Consider the following 18628-nt stretch of genomic DNA (forward strand, 5'->3'; position numbering starts at 1 on the left):
CAACTTGTGGATGCCATGCCCCCAGAGCTGAGCCATCAATGCATTTGGTTTGAGTAAATAGCATTACTATGCTTTCCCACTACACCATTGAGCAAATTGCTGTGAAAATGAACCCGAACATGGCTTAAAAGTGCAACATTTATTACTTGTTTTGTTGTATATTTCGAATTTTCCAAAGTTAAGTTACTAGAATTTGGTTCCTTTGATGCCAGGTTGTGAGCTTACCTGGAAGAATTGACCCTCATCAAACATCAGCTGTTGTGACACTGCACGGACAATTGTTTGTTCGTGTCCCATTTGAGCCCTCTGACTAGTAGTTTGGTTTGATATGTGGAAGCAAGGGCATGAAGCTTTTTAGCAGAATCCTTAACCCTCAGCAATTGTCGAAATTTTCAGTTAACCCATGTGTATCCAATTTATACTAGTAGGTTGTTAATGTAGCCTGATGCTAGTTAGCACAGCCTTTTCTTTCTTGTCTTGTATTCTCTTTCACTCGCATTTATATTGATGGAGACAGTGAAAGAGGCTGTAGTGATTTTATATTTTAGATAGTTAGCTTGCAACTCTTAATTTGGCTTGATGTTCTTACAAGCTTCACGAGTCTGTTAGCTGTGGTGGGTGGAATAGAAATGGAATTTGCAACTTGAAGCCAGGAAGGAATCAACTTAGTAAGTATATTAGTGTTTTCTTAAGTAAAGGAATCAAATTTCTTGGGTCCCTTTCCCTAATAATTGTGCCACACCGACCCAATTGGATTTGCTCTTCAGATAACCAAAGAGAAAACGGTTAATAATGTCACTTTTATATTTGATGTAAATGTATATAAATAATAAAAGCTTGTTCTAATTTTACAATCTTATAATAGTAGTAGCATTTCATTAAATAACAGTAAATATGTAGCTAGGCGGCTAGGATAGGTATGCTGTATGCCATCAAAGACAAAAGAGAGGAGTATTAAGAGACAGTTCATATGCTACATCTACAAACACAATCTGTATGTAAATGTATCAGATGAATTAACCAAAAAGATATCACGCTCTATGTTTGAAACGAGCAGCTACCAAGGGAAATGAAATAAAAAGTATCCCTTGAAGCAATAAAAATAACAAATTTACAATTTAGATATTATTTTGACACATTTCATACCCAATGAAATAAATAGAAACTTCATGCAGTTGTCTCCATTGATGCCAAGTCCAACTCTTCATCAGAATCAATGACATCTTCAAAATCATAGTAGGGTTTCACCTGCAACAGGGTTTTCGCAATATTAAATATTTATCACACAAGTTTATGCAAAACCATAACATTCCAATCACTAAGTAATCCCTCCAACTGATAAATACATTTGGAAAGCTGCCCTGCCCTGCCTGCTTTGACCCATTAGACGGCTACTATCATTGAAAAGAAACTAACTTATCCCCACTTTTCTTAATGTATAGATAACTACAATCTCCTACCTCTGGTCTCGGAGTGACTGCTTCAAAACTATGGAAATCTGGTACATCAAAGTTAGGAGGTCTCAAAACGATATATGCCCCTTTGTTTCTACACCTCTCTTCTGTTGCCTGCATGATAGACAGAGACATTGTTATGGAATCTATAAGTGTGAAGAGCGATCAACTAAAGAAATACAAGCATACATGACAAGGGTGATTGGCTAAAAGAGTAGAAGCACACGCGACACAAATGCATGGAGATCCATTTTCCCCTGTTAGGTTTGCTCTGCTCCATAATTATTTAACTCAAATGCAAACTAGTCAAGAGTTGAAGTCTATTGGTACCAAGAAAATAATAAATAGAAATAAGAATTAAAATCTACCAGCACCAACTGAGAGTTGGATTTTGACCAATTATTAGTAATCTATGGTATATAATTACTGCTGTACTTTATTCTGAGAGAAGAGCTTATATTTGCTATCTGGTGAGAAACATCCACATCATTTCAGAATATCATAGTAAACTATAAGGGTCAGGATTCATCATGAAATCTACAACGCATACCAAAGTTGCAGAACAAATCGTCTAAAGTTGAAAAAGCCGAAGGCAAACAGCCCTAGCTTTCCTACCGCACGTACATGCACCATAACATATCTCTCTCTCCACCCCACAAATTAAGGTCCTCAAGCTATCTCATAATCTGTCTAAGTGGGCTTAATCCTATCACAGAATTGTACTCACAACACTGGTTTAAACCATTCTTACAGACTAAAGGCTAACTGGAATGCATCTCCTTGTGTGAAAAATGTACGCAAGGAAATTGCTTTAACTAGAACACTTTATTTCCCTCCTCAATCATTGCACAAGGGATCTACAGTCCATTACCATACACATAAATTAGCCAACTATCAGAATCTTCAGTGAGTTAATATATTCTTTATCACTATATATTGAAGGGAGCACCTAGGCCTTTACAACCATAATGCAAAGATTTTACTTCCATATGGAAGCCCGAACAAGATCTTAATCTCTCAACGTGCTTAAACAATTATACAAACAAAAATTCCAAGTGGTAATGCAAAGGGTAATTATGATAAGAATATGATACAAAACTTAACAAAACAAAGAAACTGATACAAACAAGATTAAATACAGAGCACAAAAGTATTTATGGTGTAAAGAAATTTGTGTAGAAAATAAAATATGAATTTAGCAGCAATGAAACTAAAATAAGACAGTGAGAGACCTGAAATTGTGGATAGTCTGGGGCACTAAACAGAGTGATCAACTTCCCTGATCCAACTTCATGATCTATGGTGTACCCATTATTCATTCCTGCTAAACCAGGCCTCTTTTCTCTTGCATCTGGACCTTCATGTGATCTGATAATTAACTGATGCAATAAGAATGACCACTGCAATATTAGAACTGCAAGTTTGCAACTCTAACCATCAGCCAGCTTTTTAAAATTGCTTACAGAGATTAGTAAAAATAGCAGAAGAAAGATATTCATTGTCAACATAATATAAAACAAACTAAAGAAAGTTATTCACAATAAAATTAAGCAATTAAAGCTCCCAAATTCCTCTCCCTTTTTAGAATCCCAAGTTAATTTATCTCTTAGATACTAATTCATATATCACAAAGCAAGAAAACACAAGAAGCAGTTTGAACGCTTCGCAGTTGATACATCATCAAAAGGAGAAGAGAATATTGGCTTCTGTATCAGGTAAGTCCTGAAAGAAGGAGGAGGCCAGAAATTTGGAGCATTCCAAAAAATTGGAGATACAAGGGCAAGAAGATATATTTTAATGAAAAATTGTAGAACAATATATGCATAACTCAAGATACTCTACTTAGGAAACAAAAATAGATCAAATTACCATGGCATCCACAAATATGATTCTAAAAAAGTAAGCTCCAAGAAGTGAGGTTGTTAGTATTTATAATACCAAAGGGCAGCAAGACCTACAAACCAATTACTAAGTTATATGTCAGCTTTCATCCCAAACACAGAAGAAACAAATCTAGACAACGTATTCCATTTGAGGTTTAAGCTCAAATCAGTGATAGAGATGTTGTAAATATACTGACTTTAACTTCTCCAACCATCAACCAAACTCTCTTCTTCAGATAAGGTCTAATTTTGCATCCAAAAGCCCATTTCTGGCCAGCCATACATCTTGTTCAAAATGTATTAATTTATAGAACAAAGGTAGCATAGATTTAGAAGTTGGTTTGTAGATAAAAGTTTAAGAGAGCCGCAATTATCATTTCACACTAAATCATCAAATTAATGTGTTACTTAAACAGGAGAGCTTCATTTTAGAAGAACTAAAAGTAGATTAACAAAAAGGTAGATAATCTAGATAACTGTAAGTATAAAGTTGATAAAAACCAGAAAGAGCAAGAGTAGAAACAATCAGATCACCAGCTACTTTACTTCTCCCTTACAATTTGATTTGCAAGTTATTGTCCAAGTATAACAAAATTGTGATGAAGCACTTCTTGAAAAGTAGTTCAAATTAAAATCCCATGCAAAAGTTGAGGGATAACAAATATAACAATATCAGCTTGAAAGAAGAAATTTTGGGTTTTGTTAATACCTTCAAGTCAAACTTTTTCAAGAAATCCTCTGTGCAATCGGGACCCCACAATAGACCGATGCCTCTCTCCTTATTTGGTGAAAGACCATCTTTCATTGATGGATCTGACCATAGTACATCACCAGGAATCAAGTTCAAACCTTCCCATGGAGGATCAAGAACTGATCTCCGAGCTTTAGATAATTCCTCCAAAGAACCAAGAGATAAAGAATTGTCTTCAATACTAAGACTTATCCTGCGGTTCTTCTTTCCTTTTGATCTCCTCGATGGAGTAATAGAAACACTGCGAAAAAGCCCTCCGTGGGCTGTATAAACATTTCCTGCTATTATAGAGGCCAAAGGAAGCCCTTCAAAGCATCCCAAACATTTCCGGTATACATGTTTTCCTTTGTCTCCATACTTGGCTAAAACTTCCTTCTCAAAGCCATAGACAGATGTGCAGTATTTAGATTCATGGTTTCCACGGAGTAGATACACTCTCTGTGGCAAAAAAACCTTGAAAAAGATACAGTGTCAAAACTTATTTCTTGATTAGAAAAATTGGTATAGTAATAAGACAAAAGAAAAACAAGAACAATATGTTTCTAGGAAATTTAGTATATTCTTGATCATCATTGTAGAAACAGTTGTAATCTCATGCACGGCGGAAGAAGAAAACATGAAAAACTATATCTGTTGTATTAACTAAATAAATATGTAAAGATTTCATATAGGGAGCATGTGAATTTACCGACTTGATGCATTTCTGAAATTATAATATAAGTGCCAATATTAAAGCTTCATTTATGAAGTTTTTACATGAAATATATTGATTTAGCAACATATTTGCAATATGTGCTATATATTAAGATTTTCCCAGAAAATTTTTGCTTTGACATTGTGAGCAGTGGCAGTGTGTTAATTATACTTGATATCCGGAGTTTTTAAACGAAATATATAGATTTACATACATGTTTGCATTGCAGATAGAATTAGAAGTATATAAACAAAAAAGGATCTTCATAATCATACCTTCCAAGCTAACAATAACAAGAAGGTTTCAAGACCCCAAGCGCCTCTGTCTACGTAATCACCGTTGAAGACAAAGACGCGATTTTCACAAGGAAAGCCAGCGTCTTTGAGGAGAAAAAGCACGTCATGCAATTGCCCATGAACGTCACCCACAACTACAACAGTTGAGTCGGGTTGAAGAGCATCGATTCTCACACAATTAGGCTCTTTATGAAGAATCTTGGAAGCAGTGAGCACCCAAGTGTCAAACACATCAACAGGTAAAACAGAGGGAAAATCAGAAGGAAGAAGATTTTTAGAAGACCAATCAAAGGTGAACATCAGATGCTCGATCCATTGAATTGATAGCTTTCCATCATGAGGCCATGCGAGAGGGATCTGAGCTTGCTGTGACGACGGAGAAGTGTTTCCGTTCATATTAGAGCAATCAACAGTGGCGGCGGTGGATTCGTCGGGTGGGGGTGGATCCGACGGCGAGTCTGACGACATGATTAATTTATAGTTATAAAGAAAAGAAAATAGTATAAAACCCTGGACACAAGCATAAAGTATGTCTGGGTGGTGGCGGTCTCGAATTACAATACAAACAAGAGGGAATTTTGTTTATTTTTATTAATTATTTGGAAATGCTCTATTTATTTGTCTAGTCAATACTGAAAATGAAGGTAAGCACCGTCTCCAGTATCCACTACTACTAGATTATGATGATGAAGGGCTTTCCAAGTGAGTCAAAATATAATAAATACAAATATGGTTAAGCAAGGTGGTGGTGGGCTGGTGTTTTCCAACTCATCAAAGTTAAGTGGGGATTGCATGGATATACACCCATGTCAAAGCCAATATCACCAAAAGCAAAAGGATAGATACACTTGCACTCAATTTGTAATATCTGGAGTGGGGATTGCTTGGTTGGATATACACCAATGTCAAAGCCAATATCACCAAGAGCACACTCAATTTGTAATATCTGGAGAAAAGACAAGTTTCTTCAAGGCATAACAGTTAAGACATCTTCTAAAATCAAGTGTAAAAACAAGAATGGGTAAAAGGAACTTGGCATATGCTTCTCGAGTATGCCAATACATGCATCTTCATCCTTTCAAGATGCATTTTTCTATCCACCATTTAATTGGCAAGGTCTCATGTGAACATAATCTAATTGGTAGTAGAATAGACTAAACCACCCCAAATAAATGACAGTTGGAGTGCAATTCCAAGAATTTCAATGTCACCTAAAATCAAGGCAAGACTTGAAAATAAAAGTTGGACTGCCTGTGCACCTAACCCTCTTTCCCTTTTAATATTATATATTTGATAAACGCCACATAGGAAGAGAATAGTTACCAAACAAATTTATGAAAATGTAGCTAATCAACCGGACAGAAATCATATATATACTAGTAAAATATGAAACCACACCACCAACATCAACAAAAGTGGTCAGTAAATTATAAAATTATTATAACATGGGATTGATTGAAAACGTTGTGGTTGTGGTTGTGATTTGTGAAAGAGATGACCGGCAGCTGTTAAGAGTGTGCAGGGAAGGCTGAAGACATCTGCGGCGCATTCTGCATCGCCTGAAATTTCCTGCCTGCAGTTCCTACCTACTCTACTTTTCTTTTCTTTCATAAAACAACAAAACCTTATATCAATTTTGATCTCGACACCAACAAGTTTGATAACCAACTAGCACTTTCATGAAAATGGATTGCAGGGAGCACCCACCAGACCAAAACACATATGAAAAGATTTAATTATAATTACTCGTTTATCACCACAAAATCATGCTTAGATACCAATCCAGTCTTTGTTACAAGGCCACTTTATTCACCTAATTTGAAAACAAACACTCGGCAATTGCTTTTGTCTTGTCCCTTACGGTCCTACCATTACAATTATTGCTTAACTTTCTTTGTATTACCTCACTTAATCACACTCCCATCCCGATTAATAAATCAACAAATGCCACGTTGTTATATAATATTTACTTATACGTTTCATCTTCAAATTCACCTCCCATTCATTTTCCAAGTTGTTTCTTTCTTCTTGTTCCACACCATTAAATGGTTAACCTTTCCATTACCATAGACCCCAAAAGTCCTCCTTCACCCTTATATTTTTGTATTTATACATATACATATAACAAACACAGAGATACTTTCTAGCTTTCCAGAAAAGATGAGACACTTGACCTACATGAGGGTTCATGGATCACGGAGAGGTTTTAAGCTCAACTCCAAAAGATTTTCAGTTCAAGGCCTACGCGCAAGGTTTGTCTACTTGTTCAAGCTCTTAAGCAGGTGGAGATTTTCATATGGGCAAGCTCTAAAATCGTTGAAGAAAGGCATGACAAGAAGTAACAGCAAGAGAAATTGCAGCGGCCGGAGAAGTTTAGTGGTGGAGTCTTCCAGGTTCTCATCTTTTGGAGGCACCAATTCTTTCTACTCAGAAGCCATTGCAGATTGTTTGGAGTTTATAAAGAGGACTTCTATTTCTGTGGATGAAAGGCCGGAATAGTACCTACCATTTATATATATTTAGGATTTTCTAGTGTAAATAATAACAAGCATGTTGCAGTGAGTGTTTCTTCTTTCATTTTGATTTGTTTTGTTTTTGGCTCATTCAAGGATGCCTGCTTCGGCTTGTTCTTAGTTTGTATTTTTTTTGTGAGATAAGAATGACAGAAATGAAAGTGCGAGGTTAGATTAGATTTGTGTTTTGTATTCTTATGCACTGATGAATTGTAGGAAGAAGACGGTGAGGGGTGGCGGAGTTTTCATTTAAAAAAATCTAATCTTGGGAAGGTTCAGAGTAGGTAGAATCAAAGATTGTAAACTTTGAATTACGACCTAACCCATTTGTCATTATTTGACTAATCAAAATAAAAGGCAATTGAAGAGAAAATTTTATGTTCAACTTTAGAAGCAAATATCTCTGACTTCAAACAATCATTTTGCTAATCTCCCTTCATGTTATTTAATTTGAGGTTGGACTATCTTTATCATCCCTAATGATGTTCAATACCCACTTTTCAGATTCCTCTAATGGGCTCCTATTTTTCATCCCCATTTTAGGCCCAAACCCAAACTAACCTTGCCGACCTTCTCTCTAGAAGCCCACGCACACCATACTTAGAATCATTGTGTGATTCTAGGAGAAGTTTGATAATGTGATACAAAACTAACCCACCCAAGGTTTGCCTTAATAACACTTACCCGCCCAAAAACTTTCAAAATATCTCTTTTCCACCCAAAGTTAATATTTTGTAACTATCCAAAGCCGATTTCGGTTGATTCCAATAGCAAAAATTCTTTCTATCACCATCATTTGAATCTTCAGTCTCCTCTCTACCAAACCCTTCTCACTTTAACACCTGATTTCTTACCGATTGTCGATCACCGTAAAGCTAGGGTTTTCTATTCTTAGCTGATTCTAACAACAAATATTTAATCAATCACCACTATTTCATCTATCGACATTCATTCTACAAAACTCCTCTTGTCTTGACTACTGGTAACTCATCGAACGTTAGTTAAGAAAGTGAAATATATTTTTGATAGTAATGAAATAAAAACTTTTTGGGTGGCAAAAAGTCATTTACTCGTGATACAAATTAAAACTTAAAAGAATGAGGTAAAGAATATAAGGTTGGCTTGTGACAAGAACAAAGATATGTCATTACTTAAAACTATGATTTAAACTCTAACTTTATATACAATCTTTCAAAAGGAACAAAAAAATACATAAAATTCTAAAAAAAGCTCGGCGAGGATTGCACTATCCCCTCTCCTAGCCCGGCCTGGCCCGTCCCCAAGTGCGGAGATTTTTTTGAGGACCATTTTCAGCCCTATTCTTGAATTTTTCAGGGATTCCCTGCCCCATTTGGGTCGGGGCAAACGCTCATCTCTAGAATGAGGTAAAGAATACAAGGTTGACTTGTGACAAAAACAAAGATATGCCATTTCTAATGGAATGTGGTGTTCCATTTGCTTGACAACAAGGAACGTAATGAAGTACGTAATAAAAGCCACGAAACAATGGGAATCGGAAGAATGAAGCTGTCATGTGAACGTATTGTTAATTCAACTATCTGGTTCACATTGACCATCGTGAGCTTCTAGAGAGGCTGGCTCAGAACGTGTTTTGGCGCCTATATATATCACATAACGGAAACGTTTCTTCAATTAGTATGACCTATTCTACAACGCCCACTAAACTTAAATCACTCTTTAGTAAAGCTCGTTCTTTTCTCCGACTCGCAACAACCACTTCCTCCGCTGCCACAGCCGCCGCTTCTCTTTCCACTTCCACCACCACCACCTCCGCCATGGACGATCTCTCCTCATCCCTCAAGACCAAAGTTTGCATCATTGGTAGTGGCCCTGCCGCCCACACCGCTGCCATCTACGCTGCCAGAGCTGAACTCAAACCCATCCTCTTTGAAGGATGGATGGCCAATGATATTGCCCCAGGCGGACAGCTCACCACCACCACTGACGTTGAAAACTTCCCTGGGTTCCCTGATGGCATTCTTGGCTTGGAATTAATGGACCGCTGTCGCAACCAATCTCTCCGTTTTGGTACCAAGATTTTCACCGAAACCGTCACCAAAGTCGATTTCAAGTCCTTTCCTTTTAAAGTCTTTACAGATTCCAAGTCTGTTTTGGCTGATTCTGTAATTGTTGCGACTGGTGCCGTCGCCAAAAGGTTGGAATTTACCGGTTCAAGAGATGGGCCGGGAGGGTTTTGGAATCGGGGAATTTCAGCGTGTGCGGTTTGTGATGGAGCAGCCCCGATATTTCGGAACAAACCGTTGGCCGTGATTGGAGGAGGTGATTCAGCTATGGAAGAAGCAAACTTTTTAACTAAGTATGGATCAAAAGTCTATATAATTCATAGGAGGGATAGTTTTAGGGCTTCTAAGATTATGCAGAACAGGGCGCTTACAAACCCTAAGATTGATGTAATTTGGAATTCTGTAGTGGAGGAGGCTTATGGAGATGGAGAGAAGGGAGTATTGGGTGGATTGAAGTTAAAGAATGTGATGACTGGAGAAGTTTCTGATTTGAAGGTATCTGGGTTGTTCTTTGCCATTGGACATGAGCCTGCTACCAAGTTCTTGGATGGCCAATTGGAGCTTCATTCAGATGGTTATGTTGTCACTAAACCAGGAACCACACAGACCAGTGTGCGTGGGGTTTTTGCTGCAGGAGATGTTCAGGACAAGAAGTACAGGCAGGCTATTACGGCTGCGGGCACTGGTCAGTTATCTCTCTTTGTTCTTACTATGTTTTTAGCAATGTTAGCATTTGTCTATGAGTTTTGCTGTAGTGTATTTGTGATTGTAAGTGTTATGAGTTTACTGTTTTGTATGAAGATAGAACATCAGAACTTGATTGATTTGCACTACTCACACAATTGGTATATGCTAAAGATTTTTTTAGGTGATTAATGATGTCAATTTGGAGTGACTGCATTATATTGAGCTTAAGTGATGCCCTGTACCCTGAAGTTTTTAAGATACAATTGACTGAGAGCTTCTTATGTTGTTTATTTCTCATTTGAGCTTATCAGCTAAGGGCATTTTAGCATTTTGAAATGAAAAATAGTGCATTTTTCCTTCAACCTTGTTTGCTAACTCTCATTACACATGATACACATGTGATGTTTTATCTTGTGCTTTAACCAATGAAACTGTGTTCCTTGTTAGCGGCATATTTGAATAGTCACTTATTTATTATGTTGCAGCACTCTCTGGGTTGACATACTGAACGCAATAGTTTTGGATGATTAGAATAGGCAAAATCATCTTTTTTTCAAATGAATTCCTTGTGTTTAATCAGTAATCAGCTTGCTGAACAACTTCATTTGTTTTGTTTGACATTGTAGGGTGCATGGCAGCCTTGGAGGCCGAACATTACTTGCAAGAGATAGGATCCCAGGAGGATAAGAGTGATTCTTCACTGTAGATGTCCCAGGGGTATGGAAGCTTCTCTGCCGACAAGCAAAGTTAAAGCTTTCTGTGGAGAAATTGAAATGTTGGATTGTTAGTTGATTTATTAAGTATTTGGAAAAATGGATTGGCAATATGTCTTGAGTATGTTTTAGTACTACATTTTAAAATGTAATCAGTGGATGGAATAGAACTTCATCTTTTGTGTGTGTTTTCTTGGTTGACTGAGTTTGAGGGATCGTGTAATGCACCAGTAGTGATATTCATCTTCAGAGTCGTATGTAATACTCTCCAACTCTTTATTTACAATAGTAAAATTCTCCCTTCATCTTCGTATTCCTTAACAAAGATGGTAGTAATTAATAATAAAACAAATTACCTACTAACAGTAACAGCTACAGCGCCGCTCCAAGCCGTCTAGTTAGAGAAGCACATGGCTTTTAACCATGTGGTGGTGTGGTGGACGGTGTTTCCGAACAGTCTTTTACTGTCTTGTGATTATTTAATTTGTTTTCACATTTAACCCACCCACCTGATGCCGCTATTGCGGAACCTTTAATTTGAATATACACTTGTTCTGTTCCATGCAAGACAGCTTTGGCCTTACCCAGCACCAACACCGCTACTTCCCAAAATAAATTAAGTACCAAATTAGCAACTTCAACAAGTTACTAACATATGTTTAGTCTCAGATTAATACATAAAATGGAACAATGAGATTTGATCTGCATGCATGCACATTAAATTAAAAGTTTAAAGTAGCTAGCTACAAGACACCAAAACACAACAGATCAAGATCTCATTACAAGATGCTTTTCTGTGCATTAATACAAAAATGGACTTATTATCACCTGCATTTTATGATACCGAATATTGAGTTTATGAGCAAGACAAACTGAGATTTGGAAGTAAAGACAATCCTAAGGTACAGCCAACTACTCTACTTCACAGTCAGATGCCCTTACATTTAAAAGAAATACGAGTAATTTACAACACCAAGTACCGAAAATGATACAGGCTTTGGATACTTATTTGGTTATTTTCTAGCTTATACATCACACATGCCTCTCCTTCTAATGAGCACTTTCCCACTTACCTAACACTACTACTACTGCAATTACTACTCTTTAACGTTGGCCATTCAAGTTGTGAGTGGATATGTGAATGTCCTCTCTCCTTAGGACGCAATATTAGTGAAATCTTTACTAGATCTGTTGTATTTCATGTGGCTCTTCACCAGCTGCCCAGCTGCAATTGCTGACATTAGAGATACCTCCCCTGCCAGAACCGAACCAGCTACTATGCTCGCCAACGCCCTTGAATTTGAACCTGGTTTATCTTTGTTAGCACCCTTTACACCAAGTAGGTTCAGGCACGCTGACTGAGATGCTAGTTGGGTGCCACCTCCAACTGTACCCACCTGATATAATATTATATTCATTCAAATTAAACTCTCATTCATAACCTGAAGAAGAATACATGTGTAGATTATTTAGACAGAGTGGGTCAAAGTGTTTAGTGGAATAGGGCTGACTGAGAGTTCAAGGGATCTTGGCTTCTAGTTACTTGCCATTGAAAACAAGGCTTGTGTTGTCTTTCACTGTAATGGGACAAAATCTACCTGTATTTTTAATATATCCTCCTGTTCCTTTCTGTAACATTGTGTTGGGACGACATCTGATTCTTTCATTATATTTTACTCAATTTTAAAATGAATTAGATCTACTGAACTTTGTTGTTTTCTAAATCAACATGTCAATCTTGCTACTTCCCATCTTATCAAATATCTTAATTAAATAAACGATACGATAGCAAGGGAATTAAGTGATTATTACCTCAATGGAAGGCATGGTGACAGAGATATGAAGGTCCTTGCCATCATTTATAGGTTCCATCATGGTGATACAGTGCGAGCTTTCCACATTCTGAGCAGGATCCTGCCCTGTTGCTATGTAGATTGCTGAGACTATATTGCTAGCATGGGCATTGAACCCACCTAGAGCCCCAGCCACCGCTGATCCTGTTAGGTTTTTAAGCATGTTGAGCTCCACTAAAGCACCCACATTTGTTTTCAGTACTTTCCTCGCCACTTCTTCTTTTATAATTGCCTCACATACTACTGACTTTCCTCGCCCTTCTATCCAGTTTACAGCAGCAGGTTTCTTGTCCGAACAAAAGTTTCCTATACATTTTTATATATATAATTCCACTCAGTAATTAAATTTTACTCAAATTCTATGTAGTTTGTTAAAACAACAGACTTGAAGTTAATAATTAAATATACCAGAGATGCCAATCACATCCATGTCAGGAAAATCGTTGTGCAGGAAATCAAGGACATTTTGGACGCCTTTTGAGACCATGTTCATTCCCATGGCATCTCCTGTGCTGCAGCTAAACCTCATGTAAAGATTCTTCCCTGCTACTGCACATTGAATCCCTTGTAGTTTTGCAAATCTGCTCGATCTGCTTCCACCATTTACAAAGGTTAAGATAAAGATAGAAATTCACAGAAACAGCTACAATAAAGGGGAAAATCTTACCGAACTTGTAATTATTCTACCTAAAAAAATAAGAATAATCTACCATTATCAACAGAGAGAGATAACGAATAAATGAAAATGAAAGCGGGCCAATGCCCTTGTCCAATGACTACTAAAGTGAGAATAGAATCTAGTTAAAGTGGGGTAATTATATATACCAGCCTCTTCGGCGGGTAGAATTTAATTCATTAATATTTTCATTGACAAAATTCAGTATATTCAACCACCGTGAAAGACTGGAAAGTGTTAAAAAAAGGTTTTAAAGATAAAAAGAAAAACACTAATAACGAAAGAAGCAGAAGCAAAACCTGTTGAAAACAGTAGCAAGAGTGTCAAAATTGAGTGGATCCACCACGAAGAACTTCAACTCAGCAGCTCTCTTGGCAGAACCAAACCTTACAACAGGAGCTCTGGTCATTCCATCTTTGAACAACACGGAAGTGGCTCCTCCTGAAGCGTAGATAGCCTTGCATCCTCTGTTCGTACTGGCCACCAAACACCCCTCAGTGGTGGCCATTGGCACAGTATACTCCTTTCCATCGAGCAACAAAGGGCCTGCTACACCCACTGGGATCTGAACGTACCCAACTGGCATCTCACAACACTGACCCAATATCGACTCATAATCAAAACCTTCTAAAGGCATTCCCTCCAAAGACTTCCCTGTCATTTTCTGCAAAGCCTCGCGTCTGATGGCTGCAGCTCTTTTACAATCTCCAAGCTTTGACTCCAGAGAGTAAGAAGGAATGGTCCCGGATACTACCGATTTGATGATCTCTTCATCTTCCTCGGACAAAGACAAGGGTTTGAAACTAGAAATCGGAATGGGTGCTACACTGAGGTGATGATGAGGAACCACCTGAGAGGAGTCCAGGGAAGCTGGACAAGGTCCAGGCGGACGACTGTCTTCCTCGAGAATATATTGTTCATCGTCAATACTATTAGTTTGATGACCATCATCAAGCCAAACATGGTGGTCATGTGAAGTGGGGCGAGAGATAAAGGACTGAACGAAATCAATGCCAAAGAAACCAAGAAGGTAGATGACAGAAGCGAGCAAGCAAAACAAAGCAGAGATCTCGGAGAGAGACAAGACATGGAGAGGAGTTGAAGTACGAATCTTGTCGCGCCATCTATGGAGAAGAAAGTAAGCAACAGAGAAGAAAAGGGTGAAGAAGATTCCGTTGGTTAAATAAAGAGGAAGTGGCAATGCGTCGGAGGCGCGCTTGAATTTGACGTCCTCGTGTGGGGGGCCGGTGGAGGCGGAAGTCGAAGTCTTAGTGTTAGGTGGGTGACGAAGGTTCATGTCCATGTGGGATAGATTTTGGTTAAAAGAAAGCAAATATTTGTTTTAATGAGAGTGGAAGAAGAGGTTCTGGATTGTATTTATAGGGAAATAAGAAAGCATGGCGGGGTGGAGCTGGATCAGTGGGCAGTTGCCAACACCTATATAAGCCGTGCTAGCTAGTATTTAATACTTTGTGGGGATTTTATATATGAATTTTCGTTTGCATTTAATTAGCTCGTGTAAGATGTTTATCAAATTTTTGTTATACTTTTATCATATCATTAATTACTCGATAAACATGCATCTAGCAGTAACGGAGTAACCTATGTAATTGTAACAACATTGTTCAAGTTTTTTGAGATGAATTTCTAATAAAAAAATTACTATAGATGAAGCATTGTCTAGTGTGAACTCCACGGTTGGGGTGGTGGTTAGTACTAGTTTCAGTACGATGATGAAAATATTGAATTTAAGAAGAAAGGTTTTGGAATCTTCTACCTTCTTAACAAGGTGATAGACAGGAATAGGGTATATTGACTGGTTATCTAAAGAGATCAATACAATATAACCTTACAAAGATTAATGGTTAAAGAAAAAACTGATGAGGATGGTATAGAAGGAGAGCCTGCCAGAACCGAACCAGCTACTATGCTCGCCAACGCCCTTGAATTTGAACCTGGTTTATCTTTGTTAGCACCCTTTACACCAAGTAGGTTCAGGCACGCTGACTGAGATGCTAGTTGGGTGCCACCTCCAACTGTACCCACCTGATATAATATTATATTCATTCAAATTAAACTCTCATTCATAACCTGAAGAAGAATACATGTGTAGATTATTTATGCAAACCTGACAGAGTGGGTCAAAATGTTTAGTGGAATAGGGCTGACTGAGAGTTTCAAGGGATCTTGGCTTCTAGTTACTTGCCATTGAAAACAAGTCTTGTATTGTATTTCACTGTAATGGGACAAAATCTACCTGTATTTTTAATATATCCCCCTGTTCCTTTCTGTAACATTGTGTTGGGACGACATCTGATTCTTTCATTATATTTTACTCAATTTTAAAATGAATTAGATCTACTGAACTTTGCTGTTTTCTAAATCAACATGTCAATCTTGCTACTTCCCATTTTATCAAATATCTTAATTAAATAAACGATACGATAGCAAGGGAATTAAGTGATTATTACCTCAATGGAAGGCATGGTGACAGAGATATGAAGGTCCTTGCCATCATTTATAGGTTCCATCATGGTGATACAGTGCGAGCTTTCCACATTCTGAGCAGGATCCTGCCCTGTTGCTATGTAGATTGCTGAGACTATATTGCTAGCATGGGCATTGAACCCACCTAGAGCCCCAGCCACCGCTGATCCTGTTAGGTTTTTAAGCATGTTGAGCTCCACTAAAGCACCCACATTTGTTTTCAGTACTTTCTTCACCACTTCTTCTTTTATAATTGCCTCACATACTACTGACTTTCCTCGCCCTTCTATCCAGTTTACAGCAGCAGGTTTCTTGTCCGAACAAAAGTTTCCTATACATTTTTATATATATAATTCCACTCAGTAATTAAATTTTACTCAAATTCTATATAGTTTGTTAAAACAACAGACTTGAAGTTAATAATTAAATATACCAGAGATGCCAATCACATCCATGTCAGGAAAATCGTTGTGCAGGAAATCAAGGACATTTTGGACGCCTTTTGAGACCATGTTCATTCCCATGGCATCTCCTGTGCTGCAGCTAAACCTCATGTAAAGATTCTTCCCTGCTACTGCACATTGAATCCCTTGTAGTTTTGCAAATCTGCTCGATCTGCTTCCACCATTTACAAAGGTTAAGATAAAGATAGAAATTCACAGAAACAGCTACAATAAAGGGGAAAATCTTACCGAACTTGTAATTATTCTACCTAAAAAAATAAGAATAATCTACCATTATCAACAGAGAGAGATAACGAATAAATGAAAATGAAAGCGGGCCAATGCCCTTGTCCAATGACTACTAAAGTGAGAATAGAATCTAGTTAAAGTGGGCTAATTATATATACCAGCCTCTTCGGCGGGTAGAATTTAATTCATTAATATTTTCTTTGACAAAATTCAGTATATTCAACCACCGTGAAAGACTGGAAAGTGTTAAAAAAAGGTTTTAAAGATAAAAAGAAAAACACTAATAACGAAAGAAGCAGAAGCAAAACCTGTTGAAAACAGTAGCAAGAGTGTCAAAATTGAGTGGATCCACCACGAAGAACTTCAACTCAGCAGCTCTCTTGGCAGAACCAAACCTTACAACAGGAGCTCTGGTCATTCCATCTTTGAACAACACGGAAGTGGCTCCTCCTGAAGCGTAGATAGCCTTGCATCCTCTGTTCGTACTGGCCACCAAACACCCCTCAGTGGTGGCCATTGGCACAGTATACTCCTTTCCATCGAGCAACAAAGGGCCTGCTACACCCACTGGGATCTGAACGTACCCAACTGGCATCTCACAACACTGACCCAATATCGACTCATAATCAAAACCTTCTAAAGGCATTCCCTCCAAAGACTTCCCTGTCATTTTCTGCAAAGCCTCGCGTCTGATGGCTGCAGCTCTTTTACAATCTCCAAGCTTTGACTCCAGAGAGTAAGAAGGAATGGTCCCGGATACTACCGATTTGATGATCTCTTCATCTTCCTCGGACAAAGACAAGGGTTTGAAACTAGAAATCGGAATGGGTGCTACACTGAGGTGATGATGAGGAACCACCTGAGAGGAGTCCAGGGAAGCTGGACAAGGTCCAGGCGGACGACTGTCTTCCTCGAGAATATATTGTTCATCGTCAATACTATTAGTTTGATGACCATCATCAAGCCAAACATGGTGGTCATGTGAAGTGGGGCGAGAGATAAAGGACTGAACGAAATCAATGCCAAAGAAACCAAGAAGGTAGATGACAGAAGCGAGCAAGCAAAACAAAGCAGAGATCTCGGAGAGAGACAAGACATGGAGAGGAGTTGAAGTACGAATCTTGTCGCGCCATCTATGGAGAAGAAAGTAAGCAACAGAGAAGAAAAGGGTGAAGAAGATTCCGTTGGTTAAATAAAGAGGAAGTGGCAATGCGTCGGAGGCGCGCTTGAATTTGACGTCCTCGTGTGGGGGGGCGGTGGAGGCGGAAGTCGAAGTCTTAGTGTTAGGTGGGTGACGAAGGTTCAGGTCCATGTGGGATAGATTTTGGTTAAAAGAAAGCAAATATTTGTTTTAATGAGAGTGGAAGAAGAGGTTCTGGATTGTATTTATAGGGAAATAAGAAAGCATGGCGGGGTGGAGCTGGATCAGTGGGCAGTTGCCAACACCTATATAAGCCGTGCTAGCTAGTATTTAATACTTTGTGGGGATTTTATATATGAATTTTCGTTTGCATTTAATTAGCTCGTGTAAGATGTTTATTAAATTTTTGTTACACATTTATCATATCATTAATTACTCGATAAACATGCATCTAGCAGTAACGGAGTAACCTATGTAATTGAAACAACATTGTTCAAGTTTTTTGAGATGAATTTCTAATAAAAAAATTACTATAAATGAACTCCACGGTTGGGGTGGTGGTTAGTACTAGTTTCAGTACGATGATGAAAATATTGAATTTAGGAGGAAAGGTTTTGGAATCTTCTACCTTCTTAACAAGGTGATAGACAGGAATAGGGTATATTGACTGGTTATCTAAAGAGATCAATACAATATAACCTTACAAAGATTAATGGTTAAAGGAAAAACTGATGAGGATGGTA

At 38.0% G+C, this 18628-nt stretch overlaps 3 protein-coding genes across 5 annotated transcripts; 1 reads left to right on the plus strand and 2 right to left on the minus strand.

The window, feature by feature from the left end:
* Nucleotides 1-920: 920 nt before the first annotated feature.
* LOC116127804 (serine/threonine-protein phosphatase 7) lies at nt 921-5735 on the minus strand. 2 transcript variants are annotated; one of them, XM_031413464.1, is made up of 5 exons: nt 5058-5728; nt 4047-4541; nt 2687-2833; nt 1461-1568; nt 921-1248 (listed from the first exon to the last, which is right to left on the minus strand). In XM_031413464.1, the coding sequence occupies exons 1-5, from the start codon at nt 5544-5546 to the stop codon at nt 1168-1170; spliced, it is 1320 nt and encodes a 439-aa protein (XP_031269324.1). In that variant the 5' UTR covers nt 5547-5728; the 3' UTR covers nt 921-1167. The 2 variants fall into 2 exon arrangements, with proteins under 2 accessions (XP_031269324.1, XP_031269325.1); XM_031413465.1 differs by lacking the exons at nt 921-1248; nt 1461-1568 and having other exon boundaries at nt 2738-2868; nt 5058-5735.
* A 3381-nt stretch (nt 5736-9116) lies between these two features.
* LOC116127789 (thioredoxin reductase 1, mitochondrial-like) lies at nt 9117-11285 on the plus strand. Its single transcript, XM_031413445.1, has 2 exons — nt 9117-10321; nt 10950-11285. Exons 1-2 carry the CDS (start codon nt 9250-9252, stop codon nt 11027-11029), a joined length of 1152 nt encoding a protein of 383 aa, XP_031269305.1. The 5' UTR covers nt 9117-9249; the 3' UTR covers nt 11030-11285.
* Nucleotides 11286-11961: 676 nt separating this feature from the next.
* On the minus strand, nt 11962-18189 carry LOC116127722 (3-hydroxy-3-methylglutaryl-coenzyme A reductase 1-like). 2 transcript variants are annotated; one of them, XM_031413360.1, is made up of 5 exons: nt 17053-18189; nt 16486-16667; nt 16037-16383; nt 15470-15611; nt 11962-12291 (listed from the first exon to the last, which is right to left on the minus strand). In XM_031413360.1, exons 1-5 carry the CDS (start codon nt 18054-18056, stop codon nt 12191-12193), a joined length of 1776 nt encoding a protein of 591 aa, XP_031269220.1. In that variant the 5' UTR covers nt 18057-18189; the 3' UTR covers nt 11962-12190. The 2 variants fall into 2 exon arrangements, with proteins under 2 accessions (XP_031269220.1, XP_031269219.1); XM_031413359.1 differs by lacking the exons at nt 15470-15611; nt 16037-16383; nt 16486-16667; nt 17053-18189 and adding exons at nt 12849-13195; nt 13298-13479; nt 13865-15001 and having other exon boundaries at nt 11962-12433.
* Between the last annotated feature and the right edge of the window lie 439 nt (nt 18190-18628).

This window comes from Pistacia vera, unplaced genomic scaffold (genome assembly GCF_008641045.1).
Source record: "Pistacia vera cultivar Batoury unplaced genomic scaffold, PisVer_v2 Contig195, whole genome shotgun sequence".
NCBI classification, from domain to species: domain Eukaryota; kingdom Viridiplantae; phylum Streptophyta; class Magnoliopsida; order Sapindales; family Anacardiaceae; genus Pistacia; species Pistacia vera.

Excerpts from the sequence above, each read along its gene's own strand:
- LOC116127722 (XM_031413360.1), bottom strand. The coding sequence starts at position 18,056 with ATGGACCTGAACCTTCGTCACCCACCTAACACTAAGACTTCGACTTCC. Across the intron at positions 16,384-16,485 it reads GGATGTGATTGGCATCTCTG|GAAACTTTTGTTCGGACAAG; the intron begins GTATATTTAATT and ends AAAAATGTATAG. Across the intron at positions 12,292-15,469 it reads AGCTGGTTCGGTTCTGGCAG|GGGAGGTATCTCTAATGTCA; the intron begins GCTCTCCTTCTA and ends CGGTTCTGGCAG.
- LOC116127789 (XM_031413445.1), top strand. The coding sequence starts at position 9,250 with ATGACCTATTCTACAACGCCCACTAAACTTAAATCACTCTTTAGTAAA. Across the intron at positions 10,322-10,949 it reads TATTACGGCTGCGGGCACTG|GGTGCATGGCAGCCTTGGAG; the intron begins GTCAGTTATCTC and ends TTGACATTGTAG.
- LOC116127804 (XM_031413464.1), bottom strand. The coding sequence starts at position 5,546 with ATGTCGTCAGACTCGCCGTCGGATCCACCCCCACCCGACGAATCCACC. Across the intron at positions 2,834-4,046 it reads TGAAAAAGTTTGACTTGAAG|TTAATTATCAGATCACATGA; the intron begins GTATTAACAAAA and ends TTATTGCATCAG. Across the intron at positions 1,249-1,460 it reads CAGTCACTCCGAGACCAGAG|GTGAAACCCTACTATGATTT; the intron begins GTAGGAGATTGT and ends ACCCTGTTGCAG.